Genomic DNA, 17,803 nt, shown 5'->3' with positions numbered 1-17,803 from the left:
TCAAAACATCACGGCACTACTAAAAAATAGTCCCAATCGTGAACCATTGCCCATGTCTTTGGAATTCGACGCCAAAGTTGAAACTCCCAAAATTTTCAACATTTCTGTGATGAAAAAACAATTCTGAGAATTAAATCTTATATGGAACTAATTTTAAATATTCATTGAATCTATTGTTCATTGTATTCTTTAATTTCGGTTTAAAGCGTTTTCATGAGGACATTTTATTGGATTTATTAAGGGGGTCTTCTCATTGGGCAACTTTTTTTTTTCGATTTTTTTTTTTTTTTGCATTTATTTATAGCTTGGGATGGTGTGTATATGTCCCCAAAAGGATTTTTAGAAATTCGAAATACTTTAGAAGATACAGCCTTTTTTGTGAAGCAAGTTCTTCGCAAAATGAGCTTTTTTCAAACTTCAAACGCGTTTATCTCGAAACCACGTTTTTTGAACTGGCGGCCATGATATCTCCAGTTCAACTGAACCGATTTTCATGAAACAAAGTGGAGTCGACGCAGAATTGTCACCATTCTCGGGTGACGGAACAGATTTTTTTTTAATTTTTTTTTCTATTTTTTTTTTACACTAAACTACAAAAAAAAAGCCCAAAATCGAAATTTTTTTTTGAATGGCCGCCATTTTGTTTAAAAAATTTTTTTTTTAAATCTGTTCCGTTGCCCGAAAATTACATCTATTCTGATTATAAACCCATTTTTATTTTTCATTTCGGACGCTCTGGAGACCCTGAATCGTGGCCGCCAGGACGACACCTTTTTTTTCGACCACCAAGTTTGAAGTCTCATTACTCTTTGAACAACCTTCGTATCGAGGCAAGAACAACTTTTTTAGTTACTTTGAACATTTTTGATTACAATAAAGAAAAAAAGTTTTCAATTATTCTTTGCGTTTTCAAAAAAGAATTTTTATAAAAAGGGTCCAAAAAACGGCTTTTGAATGAGAAGACCCCCTTAAGCTGACTCTGTATGGTCTACGGTCTAGGGTCTCTAGGGACTTTTCTATGTTTTCCACGGATTCTACTATGCCCGGAGAGGTCGCGAGTCGTATCGCGATATTCTCCTTGAACTTTCCCGAGTTAGTATTCCGGGGGTTCCTGAAGACTGATTGTTTTGGAGAGTCTTCGAATGCGTATTGGAACCATATGTACTTATGATCTGAGAAGGATGGTCTCTCAAGGACTCTCCATTCTGATACCAAAGTACCTTGCCCCTTACAAGAGTAAGATCTAGCACGTTTGAGGAGGTGGGACCTACAAAGGTGTGTTCCTCCCCAAACTTTGGCTGTTTAAGAGTATAAAGTCTAAGAGTGACTCACCTCTGTCGTTTATGTCAATGGCTCGTAGGCGTCGTAGGCGTCTGCACACACGAGCAGTTGGTCTGTCTTCTACCAGGATCATAAGTTCTTCTGGTGGGGTCGTCCTGTCGTGTGCCGTAAAGCAGAAGGTACCAAAAGGTGCTTCTTACCGCTCTCTAGTATCACCACGGTCAGGTTATCGGAGCTGTAAGGTTAGCGTCTAGACCCTTCATTCCCTGGGCGGCATCCACGATGGTTTCCAGACCTAGGTCCTTTACCACCACGCCTGCCACCACGCTACAAATGCCCCACGCCAACTTCCCGTATCTGGGGTAGAGGATGTCCTCTGCCTCCTTGTTTATCTAGAGAACTGCACTTTCTTTGCTTTGCTTCCATACAGGCGCTCTCAGCTGAGCGTTGCCTTTTGTTGGCAAGCGTCTCCTCCACCTTGTTGGCGAAGCCGCCCGTTGATCTCATATGGGGGAGTTTGGCAAAGTGAAGTCTCCCCTCAGTGATCTTCTCCTCGACCCAGGTAAGCTTTACCTTCTCGTCTGGGTATAGGGCAGCTTTTTCCTGAAGCCGATTCTGGATGCGGTGGACAGCCTTGTACAGCGCCTTGGCCTTCATATCCTCGCTTGACCATTTTGGCCGGTCCCTGCGCTGGGAGCAGGTGCCTAGTTTCGACGAGTGAAGAAGGCTTTTATCCTTCTCTTTGGAGAACTGCACGCTCTCAAGGTCCGAGTCTGTATCAACTATGGCACGTGGGCGGCTTAACTTCCCCTGCGTCGTTTTTTCGGCTGTAGTGTTGCAACTGACATGACCTGCTCCCGTCCCATCAGAGGTGTAACCGCTGGCGACAAGCAGAGAGGATTGCTATATTTCTATAAATGTTTCGATCAGGTATATGATATAGTCGTCCGATCCGGTCCGTTCCGACATATATAGCAGTGAGAGTATATAGAAGACTATATACAAAGTTTCATTCAGGACTAGTTTGCGTAGAAACGGACAGACGGAAGGACATGGCTAGATCGATTCGGCTGTTGATGCTGATCAAGAATATATATACTTTATAGGGTCGAAAAATGTCTCCTTCACTGCGTTGCAAACTACTGATTCAAATTATAATACCCTGTAAGGGTATAAAAAAGATTTGTAAACCCTCCAGGTCTTCAACAGTTATACTGATTCATTATTGCGGGCACTTGGAGAAAGTTTTCCTTGTTGGGCGTATGCTCCCAATTTATGCAAAGCTACGTCTGAAATATGCACCAGTCTAATTTTAATGTATGTTCACAAGCGTTTACGAGCTTCCTTCGCCAAATTATCGTTAACGCTCAGAAACTATGCAGTTGAAATTTATTTAAATCGAACAGTTGTTACGGTTTGTCGTTTCCTGTTGCTCATGGAAGGCCAGGGTTCGTTTCAGAAATTTGTATTTTTAGTCAGAGGTGGTTGCTGAATGAGATGCCGACCTGGTCCCAGAGTAGAACGCCGAGAAATATGCCGTAACTATAATGATCTGTTTATTGTCTCGAATATTACGACTGTTTAAAAAGATTGGGTTTAGTCTGCTGCCGCCGGTAGCCGCTCTGGAACGCAGCACTTAAGTTTCAGGCACATCCTTCTCGCTCAGGTCGACAGTGTTGGTGAAACGACGCTGTGCGGATGCCCCAGATCTCCTGACTTGTGGAGGCCCTCAGGTCTACCAGTTAGCGGAGGCCCTGAGATCTACGTGAGTGGAAAAGTGTGTGGAGGTCGTAGGGTCTACCAATATAGAGAAGATTGTGGAGGCCCTAAGGTTTTCTAAGATCGAGAAGTTTGTGGAGGCCCTAAGGTCATCCAATATCGAGAAGTTTGTGGAGGCCCTTAGGTCTTCCAATATCGAGAAGTTTGTGGAGGCCCTAAGATTTTCCAATTTAGAGATGTATATGGATACCCTAAGGTCTACCAAGATATAGAGACGTACGTGAAGGTCCTAAGGTCTACCAATTAGCAAGATATGGTCGGGGTCCGACGACCGGCGCTCCTCTGATGATGACTCCTTGGCTGCTTCCTGCCGCTGCTCCGTTGGAGGACTTGACCGATCGCCGACCGAAACTGAATGAGCTCCCAAGGGCTGAGGCTCGTCTGATATAAGGCCTGGGAGAAGTTAAGTGTGACCAACGCCTGGGAAGAAATTGGTAAGGCCAGATCTTTTTTGGGCCAGTGTGACCCTTTGCGCACGATCATGGCGCGTGCGCGCATTCAATTCAAAATCAATTCTTCATAATTTCTATTGTATAATCTATATCAACCTTATTCTATATCATACGTATCCTTCAGATTTCCTTCAGATTTTCCAAATGCGTTTTGGTCATCCAAAGTTTAAGATTGTTGTTTCTAATAAACTAGGATTTTGAAGGCCAAAATAAAGGAAAACATAACCAAATGTAACAATTTGAAATGTTTTTAGACAGATATAATTACTTGTATAATTTCAATGATATTTCGTACATTAATTCAAACTCAGTAGGTTCTATGTATAAATCAACTTTATTTGTAACAAATACATACATTAAAATTTTTAGATATATTCTATTTTCTAAAATGTTAACTTTCTATTTCACATTTTTCACACTATTAATATATAAGAAAGACGCATTGCTATAAGGTCATTATTACTTCTAGATACGAATTATGAGTGATGCTATTATTGTTAAACATTTTTGTCTTAATTATAGAAATAATATAAGTGCATACATAAAAGAGAAAACTAAAAATATATGTGCTTTAAAGGACCTGAAAATAATCTTCGAGCTCTGTATAATGTTCTGATAAATACATATTAGGTAAGGTTAACCCGAATATTTTTTATAGTCAGATACCCGATATCCGAAGCTTAAACTCGTTTTCTTACGTCACTATAATCCCAAAACAACTTTTTTTTTAATCTTGAATCTATAAAACTGTTTCTCCAATGGAAATTATTATTAATTATTATTATTCTTAATTTTTATTCAATATAAAATTATTCTTGTTGGGGTGTCTGAGATCTGGGGTTTTAGACTGACAAACACACTTAAGCTTAGGTTGTTTTTTACACAGACAAAAAGAGTAATGAAACAAAAAATAATCGGACCCTTTTAATGAAATTGTTTATAAAATGAAATAATAAATAGTAATAATTTAAAGAAACGGAACACTTTAAGAACTTATCTGTCAGTTTTTTAATATAATGGAATTTCAATATTAATTCGAACGATTATTAATTGACGATTCCTAATATCGAAATACCTCGTTGAGATTCAAAAACAGGTTTTAAATTAGGCAACATTCTTATGAGTGTTTTATATACCTGAAGAAAGAGCAATCAGTCAATTTATATGAAAGCCTAGGAAAACAAACAAAAGTTTTGTGTTTTATTCATAAATGTTTTATTACTGTCGTTGGGATTTTTCATTTGACATACATAAATTTATCGATTTTTAATGATATAATTGCAAACTGCAAGGAGTGCTGACGAACCTTCCCCGAGGGCGCAGGCTGAACAATGGGTATTGTTTTATGCCGAACTGCGTATAATGCAATTCCGCTTGCCCAAACGGGGTACGGTTCAAAAGCCGTAGGAATTAAACCTGTAGACAAAGCTATAGGCAGCTTAAAAATTCCCCTGAAATAGAAACTAGTATGGGGGAGCGAAAAAGGCTAGCGGGGCTAGGATGTCAGCCCGAACGTCACCGTTTGATACGTTGGGGAGCAACTCTCTATTTTTGTCGTCAGCGGTCAAACCTCTGTTATGACTGGAACAGGACATACCAGTGCACTATGGTTTTATTCGCTTTTTTTTGGCATAAAGTCAATTTTTTTATTTTTATGTATCTTAAAATTTTTTTTATTTTTAATTTTTAAATACCCTAGACAAATAAAAAAATATGTAACTTTAACATATGGAGCAACACTGGTCTGCTGGCCAGCTGTTAAAGTCAGCTGATTATGTAGCAGCTGTTTTGTATGAAATTGGCGCGAAAAATTGTGCGACTTTGATAGTTTGTTGTGGCAAAAGTTTACGAAGAAGTTAAATGAATAAATATGGAAGACGATTGTCCAGGTATATAAAACTAAAGTTTACCAATGTTTCTGTCGTTGTTATGTGTTTTTGTCCAATTGTACCGTCTTTTGTTTACGTGTATTTTTAGAGCGAGCTTAAAAAGTGTAGCTGTGTTTCATGGATCAGTACTTTTGCATGGCAAAGAGTTGCAAAAAGTTGTAAATGAGAAACTATTAACCAAAGTGTGCAGATTAATGAGAAACTAACCGTTTTTGTCCGAATCCACACGTTTTCGAAAAAATCAACATTTTCTAGTACCATATCAGTATGGTTTTTTTCCGTTTTTTTTTTTTTTTTGCTATAAACTCCAATTTTAGGTCTATTGTATTGAAATTTCGTTTGAATACCTTTTTTAAGGGGTTATATACAGTTGTACCGCTCAAAAAAATTCAATTTTGTCGATTTTTTTTTGACATCATAAAAAATATTTTTTTTTAAATGTTTTCTTGACGTTGTTTAGTACATGTTTCTGGGTACTTTATAAAATTTTTTCATAAAAATATATTAAATATTAAAAATGTTATGGCCGAATTCCAAGATCGTCTTTTTTTCGATGTTGACTTGCGGTGGACATCATATCCCGAGAACGGTTCATCCGAAATCAAAAATTTAAAAAAATTTCGTTAGTATATTGTATTGCCTAGTCCTCTAGACCATGGATTTGTAAAAATTTTGATTTAAAAAAAAATGGCGACGGTTTTAACAAAAAATTTACTTTTTCAAGGTATAAGATTTTCGATTTTTATGCTCTAAAAAAAAAAGTTTAAAAAAAAAAAATAAAAATTCTTCGTTAGAGGACTAGCTATTATTATAATAAATAAGTGGTCCAAATTTGGTGTTGATCGAATTAATAGTTTTTTAGTAATCGTGTCCACCGCAAAGGTAACTTCGAAAAAAAACTATTCTGAGATAATCGCGTTTAAAGTTTCAAGTTTGTTCCGGCCGACGTGCAGGTCGTGCGCTATAAATAGCTACAACTTCGGTTCTAAAGCTCCGATCGTTATGAATTTTTGTGAGAGTATTCTCAACAGTATATACTTGAAGACTATGCAATAAAAAAAGTCGATTTTTTTTATCATCACAACTGTATATAACCCCTTAAGCTTTCAAGAAGACCTACCAAGTTTCAAATGATTTGGGGAACTATTTCATATAGCTGCCATATAACAGATCTGGCCCATTCGCCCAAAAAAAAATTTTTTTTTTAATATAACCAAATCATTTGAAACTTGGTAGGTCATCTTGGGAGCTTAAAAAATGTATACAAACCAAATTTCAAAGCAATAGCTTGAAAACAAAAAAGTTGGTGCAAATCGGCCAGATCGGTTATATGGCAGCTATATGAAATAGTTCCCCAAATCATTTGAAATTTGGTAGGCCATCATAGAAGCTTAAAAAATGTATACATACCAAATTTCAGATCAATAGGTTTAAAATTAGAGTTTATGCCAAAAAAAACGCGAAAAAACCATAGTGCAGTGGTGACACTGCTGTCACTACAATAACAACAATGTTGCAGACCAAGTTCAGCCGCAGAGGAAACGTCGTCGATACAGACTCGGAGCTGGAAAGTATGCAGGTCTCTAAAAAAGGAGGAAAATGTTTTATTCGCAAAAACAGGCCGAGGCGTTCAAGAGATGCTATCAAGGCAGAGGCGCAGTACAAGGCGACAACGAGAAAATCTGGCAAAATATCCCGGGGGAGAGGATACACTTCGGTCAACGCGGACTCAAGGGACACGTTCTTAAAGCACGACCTAAAGTGAAGAAGCCGAACAGAAATGAAACGAAGGTCAGCGTGGTGTCAAAACGACACCTGATCATGGCGCGCATTGATCGAAGCAATGCAAATGACTAGATGACCGAGGCGCGGTGGAAGGCGGCGCTGAAAGTAGCTAACGCAAACTATCTGCCGGCTGGAACCGATCTCGGACGGGACCGAGAGATGTTGGTCCCGGAATTAGTCCCATCCATACCAAAGACGAAAGTACTATTTTTAATCGCGATCCAAAGAGACCGGGCGCAGGGGCTGCTACAGCGGCAAACCATCTACATATGAACTGCATATTGGAAGGTACTGCACCTCGTGAGCAAAGGGGGCCCAATATGCAGATCAACAAAGAGGAGGAGGACATTTTGTACGCAGATACTTGACGTGAGGCATGAATAGCATATACCTGAGCGTTAAACAGCTTTACAGATGCGCACACCCTTCACATTAGCGTTTGGGGGAGCCGCCACATAAACGACAGAGGTGAGTCACTCTTAGACTTTATACTTTCTACGAACTTATATGTATCAGCACACTTTCTTAGATACCTCGTAAAATGAGCTAGATTTAACACTCGTAATGGGACTCTCGTATTTGAATAGAGTCCTAGAGAGACCTTCTTTCTTAGACCACATGTATATACAGTTCGAATATGACTTCGAAAACTCTTCAAAACTAACTATTTTTAGAAACCTCAAATTACTAACTGGGGAAAGTTTAAGAATACAATCACGAAAGGCTTGGTTAAATTTTTTTTCAATGAAAACAATTTTTAAAANATATTTTTTATTTAATTTTTTATGTTTATTTTTATGTATTTGCTCAAATAAAAATAATTTGAAAACTGAAAAAAAAAATTTTTATTTCAAAGTGTAACCGCCACGCGCTACAGTTAGTATATTTTTTGGTTTGTATGACAGTGTGTCGGTATTTTGGTATATTTCACCATGAGTAGCTTTGGTTTATGTCGTTGCATTTTCGCAGACGCAGCTCGACGCAGCCGATGAAAGTTAATTCTGGTCCAGGAAAGATCCACGTAACTTGTAGACATAGTGTAGTCGGTGGCTTTCATCGGCTTCAGAAGTTATAGACTACTTTAGGCAGAAAAAGGTGAAAAAAATGGACACCTGGCAGGTAGCGATTTACCTGTACAAGCCCAAACCAAAGTGCAGTTTTTTTTGGGTTAATTAACAGTTTATGAATGTATCTATCATTTAAAGTAAAAACCATGACCATTGGTTTTATGGTTTTTGTGTTATATTACCTGAAAGTCGACCAATTTACCCATTTTTTTTGGTATGATGCAAAAAACGAAAAAAGTTTTAACTTTGAATGCTTATATCTTCTACAAAAAAATCTTAAAATAGATTTTATTGCAGATTCTGAATTCTTGGGAAATTTTCTGTCGAATAAGTATGGTTAAAATCGGTTTTGCGAACACTTTTTCAAAAATTCATATAGTGGTCTGATGATTTCGGTAGCGCCAATAAAACGATCGTAACCACAGCTGCTACTTGTCTATTGAAAAGTTATTTTTCTTGATTTTGGCCAAAGTCGCGCCTTTGATTTTTATAGAATCAAAGCCGACTGGAGAATTCGAGTCTGTAGAACTTTACTAATTCTTATATATATTTTATATATCTCCTGATATTTTATATTTCAATTTGACTAAAATGGATTGATTCTTAATGAATCAATTGCAAGCTGTAACGTTATATAAACTTAGTCGTGTTGAGTTTATCTTTCTTTATATTTACTAGAATATTTCGGTCGGCCTTCAGTTAATCATTAAACTTATTGCATTAGTCTGCAAAGTGCTTTATATGATATTTTCTCGACCTAGATTAAAAAATTTATATTTGTTAGCACATTTTTAGATTTTGTTAGTATTCTAACAATAATACTGTCTTCCTACTTAGTCGATCTGTATAAAACAGTTGTGAAACAAAGCGTTTTATGTTGAATAGTAGCAATTGGGAATATGTTGGGGCAAGAATATACAGGAAAACACCAACGGGTTTTTGGGCCATGCTTGTAGCTTTAGTGACACATTTTAATTTCCATATTTCAATTGCTCCTCGCGTTCTTTCTTTTTTCATACTCGCAGTGAATTGTTACATTTTCACTGTCAAGAAGAAGAAATCAGATTTGAAGCAAATAACTGTCTCCAACAAAAGAGCATCAAATTTAGATGCACAACGGACGCGTAACAAAATGAGAAATTTCGGAACGACAAAACTTTATGGACCATCCGATCAACGGATGGGGGAAGCAGATGTAAGCTGTGTAGGTAGACCCTATTTTATTTATTTAATGGTAGAAACATATTTCATAAAGAGAGGTAGGTTACTTTCACGTGCCGAGGTTCATGTACGCTTGCAGTCATTATAATTACAATTAGAAACTGTTGCTTGAGTTAAACAAAAAATCAATGTAACATGTATGGGATAAATGAGAACGAACATTTGTAGAATCATTTTTTCCTTAGTTGTTGAAAAATTCCGTAATTCAGAAATCATTCTAAAATATAATATGTTGTAAAACAAGAACTTAATGTAATCGAATCAAATTTATTTTAAAATTTAAATGCATATTTATATTACTTAGTTATTGTGATAAACCACCACAATTGTCGGTTCACGGCGCTTGAGTATTTAGAAACTTTTGGAAAAATAGTTTAAGAACAGCCTAGTACAATTTTCGTTTGTTTTTATATCACCTAAAAATATATCTCTCCGACTTGGGAAGTTCAATGCAGAAGGCACAAAAACTAAGAGGAGTCATAGCCTGATCAACTCGGATTTTAATGCAGATCAAGAATACATATTAGAGCTGGAAATAAATAAATTTTTTGTGTACCAATTCTTTTCTAAAAAAAATTTAAAAATAAATCGATTAACATCGAAAATTAAAATAAATTTAATTATTATATTCATCACATATTTATAATATTATTGTTCTTCACATTTTATCTTTCGGCTTTTACATGTAAATATATACTTTTTCACTTATTATTTGACATCGGAGTATAATTACATTGATTCGAACATTTTTTATCCGGAGGCAAAACGTTACTGATTCTGAAAGATTGTGGTCAAAAATGGTACGGTCTCCATCACGTACCAATTTTGAGAAAATCACGGTCAAAATATAAAAAGTGGTTGGTTTTGGGACTTTTCAAAGCCTTATAATACGCTGAAGGTCCCTATACCCAAGAAGATATAGGGGTTAAGGAATACTCAATCTTTACTTGTGTTAATTTACTAGGCTTCCCATCGTAATCCGAAATCCCAACTTCCGGAAAATTCAGAAGCCGGAAGAAAAACAAAATATATTTCAACGTAGTAAATCAAATATGTTGAACTTTGAACTTAACTTTTCACGAGTTATCATTCGCGTAAAACTTTATCTATTAAATTGATTCTAAAACTGTATATTTATATTTCACATAATTGAAAAAAATTGATTAGTCAATTTTAGAATCGAATTTTTTCTGCTCTAATATATATTTTCTCCTTATAGCTCTTCTGTTAACATAGTGTTTTTAATTATCGATTATTACTATGCTTTATATGGTTACGTTTAGCAAAACAACATGAACAACAACAGAACAACACTGATAATGATTCAAGAAGGAGCGTAAAATTATTATCAATGATTACTAATGATTAATCAATAATCAATTATTCATATATATATTATTTATTTTTTTTAAGACACAAGTGCAGTGCACAGTGCTGCAATTGTGTCAGTGGACGAAATAAATTAAATACCAGCATATTAAAGAAACGGAGCCGCCAATTTAATTATATAAGCAATTTATGAGTTTGTGACGCGTGTACGCGCACAAATAAATATTAGTAGGAAATATAATAAGATAGGAACAATTAGCGACATAAAAAAATGGATCGGCGAATGCGAATGCGCGCGAATGAATGCGCGCGCGCGGCACTGATCGCGAGCGGAGGGTCACACTGGACCGAACGGAGGCTGGCCACACTATTCGGGCAAATCTCACACAAGACTCTGGCCACACTGAAGCCTCGCCAGGGCCTATATAAAGCGGGCCACAGCCTTGGAGAAATTACTTAGCAGCCGACTGCGATTGGGTCGAGTTAAAATCCCTAGTAGTTAGCAGCGAAGTCACTTTTTGTGAGCCCAGGTTCCGGACTTTCGAGTCCGAACCTCTGCTGACTTTCGAGTCCGAAACTCTGCCGACTTTCGAGTCCGATCTCTGCTGACTTTCGAGTTCGAACTTTGATGACTCTCGAGTCCGAATCTCTGCTGACTTTTGAGTCCGAACTTCTCCGAGCTGACTTTCGAGCCCAACGAACCTCTCTGAGCTGACTTTCGAGTCCAACAACAAACTTCTCTGAGCTGACTTTCGAGTCCGACAAAAATCTTCTCTGAGCTGACTTTCAAGTCCGACAATAACGGCTCTGAGCTGAATACCGAATGTTCCGTTTGCGACGCCGACCTCACCAATCATTCTAGAAACCAGCACAATACTTAAGACCATTGAAGACCATGCACATGAATTGCCAGAATCGGCAGTCAGATGCATTGAATTTATATTCCACTCAATGTTGAAATGACGGTACTTTTCTGATCAATGAAAAAAGTCTGTTATCACAAAGATTCCAAAGTCAGATAAAGACAAATCCAAGTCTTCTTAGTGTCGGCCCATCAGCCTCCTACCGTGTGTATCAAGCTATTTGAAAAAATTCTTCTTTTTCGACTATTAACACATCTTCAGCTAAACAGAGTTTTTCCCCTTAACCAAGTCGGATTTTGGGAAAACACAAGCCACAAGGCACTGCAATACTATGCCTTATTTCTGGACGTATCACAAGTCTATCATACAAAATCAAAACCCTCTTACTGGAAAACACCCACAAGTTACCTCACCTCACCATGAGATATAAAATCAACAACTTCAATCATTCGTAATATTGAAACTGGCGAGCCCCAATAAAGTGTGTTGGGACCGATCCTATACTTCCTTTACACGGCAGACATTCGGACAAGCCGCCATACACTCGTCTTACCTTCTCTGCGATTGTCAGCCACTCAAAATGCTCGGAAATTAGTAACAACACACTTTAAAGAATATTTGGTAGGCGTCGAAAAATGGTTAGAAAACTGGCGGATTGATTGATCAAATATCTAAGCATAACATATATAAACACTAAAAATTGGGTTTTAAGTCAATTATTCTGAAATAACAAAAAAACAAAAAAAAAGGAATAATGTTGAAAACCATTAAAGTTCTGTAATATTTTTAATTGTTTGTATTCAATCTACATACATACATACATATGTATACTAATAAGGTAAAAAATAAACTTGAATGAATAACGAAAGGGGAAAGGAAACCTGCTGGAAAATCCCTTTAATAGAATGTGTCGGCTTCTATTCACTCAGTTGAAAATAAGTCTTTACCCCACAGTATCAGTATATCATTTTTATATTCATAATCGTTGAAACGCTCTTTCAAAATCAGATTAAGTTTTTATAAGTTTTAGCGGGAAGTGTTTTAGATTACAGACTTCGATAACTAAGGTTATTTATTTAATATCAAAATTGCACGCTTGCAATTACAAAAAATATTAGTTAACGTAAACTCGGCCTCTTTTACTCACGGATTTCGGGTTATTTAAACCATATTGACTTCATTATAAAGTTAATGAAAAATGTAAAAAAAAATTTGAATTGGCTCATGACTTTTCCAATACTTGCTATATGATTTAAGTCAGTTAAGCCAATGGCATATTTTAACAACGGCCAGCTTTACAATTACATACGTATGTACATATGTATGTTTGTATAAATCGAAATTTTCATACAAAAGAAAATTTTGACAATGTTGTGGACTTACTTCATTTTCTAAATTTTGGTTTATTGTAACTAATTGTTCATATACATATATATAAATTTAACTCATGTTAAGGGTAGAAACATATATAATAATTTTATGTTACTATTTTTACCTAATGATAAAATCAACACTTTTGTTTTATCTTAGACGTGCACATTTACAGTGGGTAGTACTGTCGTATCGATACAGTTCGCACGTTTCATCTGACGTAAACAAATATAATTATATATTTTTAAATCAAATTTGTTTGCTTTTTAAAGAAAAAAGTACAAAAAGATTAAAATAATTTTATTTAAAAAATATATATAGAAAAAAAGCGCTCTTTGTTACGATGGTTTCTGTGTATCAATAAGGACTTATTAGAGAAAACGTAAAAATTTAATTCATAGAAATCTATGACTAGGTTAAGTCACGGTAACAGTGCACTAATCCGATATTAAAATCTTAATTTAAGTTAATTTCATTGAAGTAATCATTATACATCATATCAGTGGTTTAAATATATTATCATTATTGCGGGGGCTTGCAACGTCCAGCCGAAGTTCCAGAAAAATCCAAATCTTTTTGTTCAATGATTGGAATGCGGTCGTCATACAATGTAGGGGCTTGTAAAATTATAGCTGCAGTACCGACAAGAACGGCCAATGTGAATATCCATAGAAAGAGTCTATCCAACACCATTGCAACATATTTCCAATCTTCTTTAACCTAGAAAAAAAATTAAATTAAATAAATTAATTAATAAGAATTATCTATCAAACCGCTAAAGTGTTAAGCTTTTGTCTGCATATGTATAAAAAAATATATATATATATCCCTTGGCTCTACCGTAAAACATGTACATTTGGAACACAAATTTTAACCTTCTGTGAGTGTTCACAAAGTGTAGCTGTGATCTCCCCTATTGCACTTAGAACTTTTCCCGCAAACGGGGACTGCCCGTGTATCCAGATATAAGACACAAATTCGAATCTTATATTAACAACCTAAGCTAGGACTTATACGAAAAAAACTCAGTTTAAAATAATAGCTCAGCAGACGTGTTTCAATAGACTCATTTAGTTTTAAATCTCTTTTTTTATCTCTATACAATACTCCACAACATGTATTTATTTCAGTTTGTATGTAATTTACGGAATTATGAAGCCATATGACAATCTTTTCCAAGTTGTTGTGCTTGAGTCTGAAGTATTTGAAGAAGGAAGAAATTACGATTTTGTGTTTTCTTTTCTCAAGGCCCGTTTGGAGCAAAGCTAAAAATTTAGTCGGCTTAATGTCTATTTTTTGGCTACTGGATTGTGTGACCGGACATCTGTCATTTTGTACACTTTCGACAGCCTAGTCAAAAATTCATCGGAATAAAAATACCTGCGCATGTGCTCATTGTAGTATTTATATGTAAGTATTTATCTTATCGGTGCTTAATCCCAAACTCTTAAACGGGCAATAATTGCCACGACGCACGCACTTATCCAGTGAAGCCTACTGGACATATTAGAGCATAACCCATCTGCGGCGGACCGTAGTCTATTCCAGGCGGTCTTGTGCCCGACCCATCTCCCCCAAATAAAAGCCTCTACTCAGCGTTTATTCTAGGTAAAATCTTTATATGTTTATAAACTTCCTTATTACTAACATGGCAAGATTTATACTTAGTTAAGCTTAACCTTTCACCGGCGAGAAAAGAAACTAGAGGGTACAGGTAAGTAACACAAAAAAAAAAACTTATCCACACAAAAAATACTCAACCTATACTTGCAGCATGGCACCCTTTGATGGCAAGTGGTACAGCGCCAGATTTAGCACGGTCAGGATTGGCGTTCCGCAAGGGCAGCCAAACAAAAATAGCCACCTATTGGCCGGATAGGACTGGCCCCTGAACCCGCACCAAAACTTCCTGCCGGTCTACGGTGGGGCGCTCCCAGAACGGACTCATCAATTTCCAGTCAGAATGGCGACAGTAAGCGGGATTGGTAGCTCGTGCTGGTAAGCAGCTTGGCGACGGTAAAGTTCTGGTGGACTGCTTGGCGACGATAAAGTTCTGGTGGACTGCTTGGCGACACCAAGTTGGCAGGTCGCTTCTGGCGGCGGCATATCGCTGCGGGTAACACCAGAAAAAAATTTAGCAGCCAGCGATTTCGCCACTATTACGCTGAAAGGAAACATCCTTTACTACAAGTTCACTGGATTTCCACTTTCACTCACGTTTTTCATTTTCAAAAATTTTCTTTCACTGGCTGACTTTTACAGCGCTACTCCTCACGCCTGCCTTTTGCCTCCCTATATAGCCTCGATCCGTTGATCGTTGATCGGCGACTGTAAGCGTGTCTTCAGCTTCCTGGCCAGCCTATAGCTGGAACCATGCAGGAACATGTGATGTCCGATCAGCGTAATGATCGGCGCTTTTTCCGTAGCTGAGTGGACTGTATTCCGGATTGCCACCTCTATCTCGGGAAGGTAAGCATCCTACTTCCGACGAACACTCTCCAGAGTAAATCAACCCGCTTGATGGTGTATTTCTCCATGCTAGTGGTTCCCAAACCATCGTTTGATCTCCTTCAGCTCTCGGTAATCCGCTTCGGAGTCTGCCTTCTCCTCGTCGTCACTATCCTAGTCGGCGTAGTGCTTCATTTGCCTGGCGTCGATTTCTTCGGTTTTTTTCGCGCCTTTAGTAGGGATTTCTCCAACTACGGCTGGAGCCAGGTCAAACGACCGCCAGAAATCGAGGTCGATTTACGCCGTCTGCTCCAGTTATGGGCACAGATAGAAATGGATTTTTTCTCTGGTACTCCACAAGTACCTTTATCCGTCCAAAGAATCCAAGTACCTCTGGAGAGGCACACCCAAACGCGTCCACCAGTTCCCAACCACCTTTGCCAAGCAGACTGACACTTTCTTCGGTATTCAATAACCTTGTTAGCTGCTAGCTAAGGATCTTAATACTGGCAAACCGTCTCGGGTCTCTAAACTGCTCCTTTGCTTTTCGTACTGCTTGGGTTAGTTTGCGCATATCACTTATGTAGCAAGCAGCCAAACTAAGTAATTGTAGCAAACATTCACACTACCCGGTACATTCACACATTTATTGTACATATACACCCTTAGTTATAAGCATACAATATACATATCTCCTTTACTCATTTTAAAAAGACCGTGCTCACGAACACTACTGCGTGTGTCTCGTTCGCACGATGACAGATGAAACACCAATACTTAATAAATAGGCTAAGCATGGAATGGAAGAATGAATAGAGAACACTTCGTTTGTGACCACTGAAGAGAACAGCAGCAATTTAGTGCCTCCTACAATTTCAGATGTGGGATTACTGAGAATACAATTTTTTCCTCAGACGCTCAACCTACAAAGGGAACAAAACATTATCAAAATCTACAAACAAAAAAAAATGAACACCATCGGTGCAGACGATTACACGGTGGCGGAACTACGCAATTGGCTGGGAAGGCTTAACATGCAGAAAAGCGGAAATAAGGAAACGCTTGCGGCGCGACTGAATGGGGTGCCCCCTGAAGCACGAGGAGTTTGCCCGGCGATGGCGGAATCAGAAGATGACGCTCTTAATATCGATTTGGAGCACGGCGACGCCGGAGCAGCGGCGCCAGACAACAGCCATTTACATTCGGACAAGCGAGGTAACGGCGAAGCCTATGAAAGTGTTGTTGCCGAGATCAACGAAGACGCGGAGAATGAAGAGAATTCGCAAAATTGTTAGTGTAGTCTGCTTTGCTTATGGAGTGAGTCGTGCATGTATACGGCGATTGCTTTGCCTATGCCTAGGAGCAAATACAAAAACAATGAGAGCGGCTAGAGTATTGGGCTGGGCATGACTGCCCTAAAGCTTCAGCTAGAGCTACTCCAATTAGAAAACGAGATTCTGAGAAAGGAATTTAATCAACGTCAGAGCGGCGATGCCATACCGACTCTGAAAGGCGATGCCATACCGACTCAGAACGGTGTTGCCATACCAGTTCAGAGCAATGTATCCACACCAGTTCAGAACAATGTCTCCACACCAGTTCAAAACATCGTTGGCGGAGATGCCAGATTGGAGGAAGAATCAGTAAACAACAATTCGATTCTGGCCATGGCCAGAGAAAGGTGAAGTCAAAACTAAAGGACCGCGCTCAAGTTTGGTTGCACTCAACCGAAAATTTGCTGACTTTGCCGATTCATGAACTACTACGACAGATTGATGAGGCTTTTAATAGTAAGGAGATGTCTCGACGCAAGTTTCAAGGGCGCAAGTGGAATTCGTCCGAAGATTTTTCCACATATTTCAAGGAAAAAACACTGCACACACACATCCAAATGGGCAACGAGGAGCTAATCGGCAACATCATTGAGGGGATTCCCGACTCTGCTCTGCGATAACAAGCACACATGCACTGCTTTAACTCGTCTGCACAGATGCCTGCCACGCATGTGCCAGTATCGATCACCAGGTTCACCACTGCACTGAGAAGAAGTTCGTACCCATCAATGAATATGTAAGACCGTTTAAGATTTACTTTGGTTCAGAACCTGATCAATGTTTGTTTTTAGAATGCCCTACGATTCTGGGAGTCCAATGAGCAAAATATCAAGGCAAATGAAAAGATTCTCACAAATACGTTGGCTTAAATGGTAACCCCTTAGATATAATCGGAAAAATATCATGTTTTGTTATTATCAATAAAGAAATGTTTAATTTTGAGTTACTAATTGTGGCGAACAAATCGATGGCATATGGAACAGT

The 17,803-nt window shown here is 37.9% G+C and overlaps 2 protein-coding genes across 12 annotated transcripts in view; one reads left to right on the top strand and one right to left on the bottom strand.

Moving 5' to 3' along the window:
* Positions 1-3,826: 3,826 nt before the first annotated feature.
* LOC138928818 (uncharacterized) lies at positions 3,827-17,745 on the top strand. Of its 8 annotated transcripts, none has more exons than XR_011445220.1 (9): positions 3,827-3,964; positions 4,035-4,142; positions 14,168-14,447; positions 14,526-14,645; positions 14,706-14,751; positions 14,811-15,035; positions 15,300-15,506; positions 16,400-17,555; positions 17,611-17,745. XR_011445220.1 is itself a non-coding variant. In XM_070286898.1 (9 exons), the coding sequence occupies exons 7-8, from the start codon at positions 15,001-15,003 to the stop codon at positions 16,778-16,780; spliced, it is 390 nt and encodes a 129-aa protein (XP_070142999.1). In that variant the 5' UTR covers positions 3,827-3,964; positions 4,035-4,142; positions 6,921-7,654; positions 14,168-14,447; positions 14,526-14,645; positions 14,706-14,751; positions 14,811-15,000; the 3' UTR covers positions 16,781-17,555; positions 17,611-17,745. The 8 variants fall into 7 exon arrangements, 7 of the variants coding, with proteins under 7 accessions (XP_070142999.1, XP_070142998.1, XP_070143002.1 ...); XM_070286898.1 differs by lacking the exon at positions 15,300-15,506 and adding an exon at positions 6,921-7,654 and having other exon boundaries at positions 14,811-15,009; XM_070286900.1 differs by having other exon boundaries at positions 14,811-15,506.
* Positions 13,406-17,803, bottom strand: part of nAChRalpha4 (nicotinic acetylcholine receptor alpha4) — a 511,483-nt gene continuing 507,085 nt past the window's right edge. For all 4 annotated transcript variants that reach the window (XM_070286891.1, XM_070286893.1, XM_070286892.1 and 1 more), the window contains one exon: positions 13,406-13,757. In XM_070286891.1, the coding sequence (XP_070142992.1) occupies positions 13,560-13,757 (198 nt within the window). In that variant the 3' untranslated portion in view covers positions 13,406-13,559. The remainder of the gene's footprint in view (positions 13,758-17,803) is intronic.

This window comes from Drosophila kikkawai, chromosome 3R (assembly GCF_030179895.1).
Source record: "Drosophila kikkawai strain 14028-0561.14 chromosome 3R, DkikHiC1v2, whole genome shotgun sequence".
Classification (NCBI taxonomy): domain Eukaryota; kingdom Metazoa; phylum Arthropoda; class Insecta; order Diptera; family Drosophilidae; genus Drosophila; species Drosophila kikkawai.
This window is presented reverse-complemented; position numbering and strand designations above follow the sequence as displayed.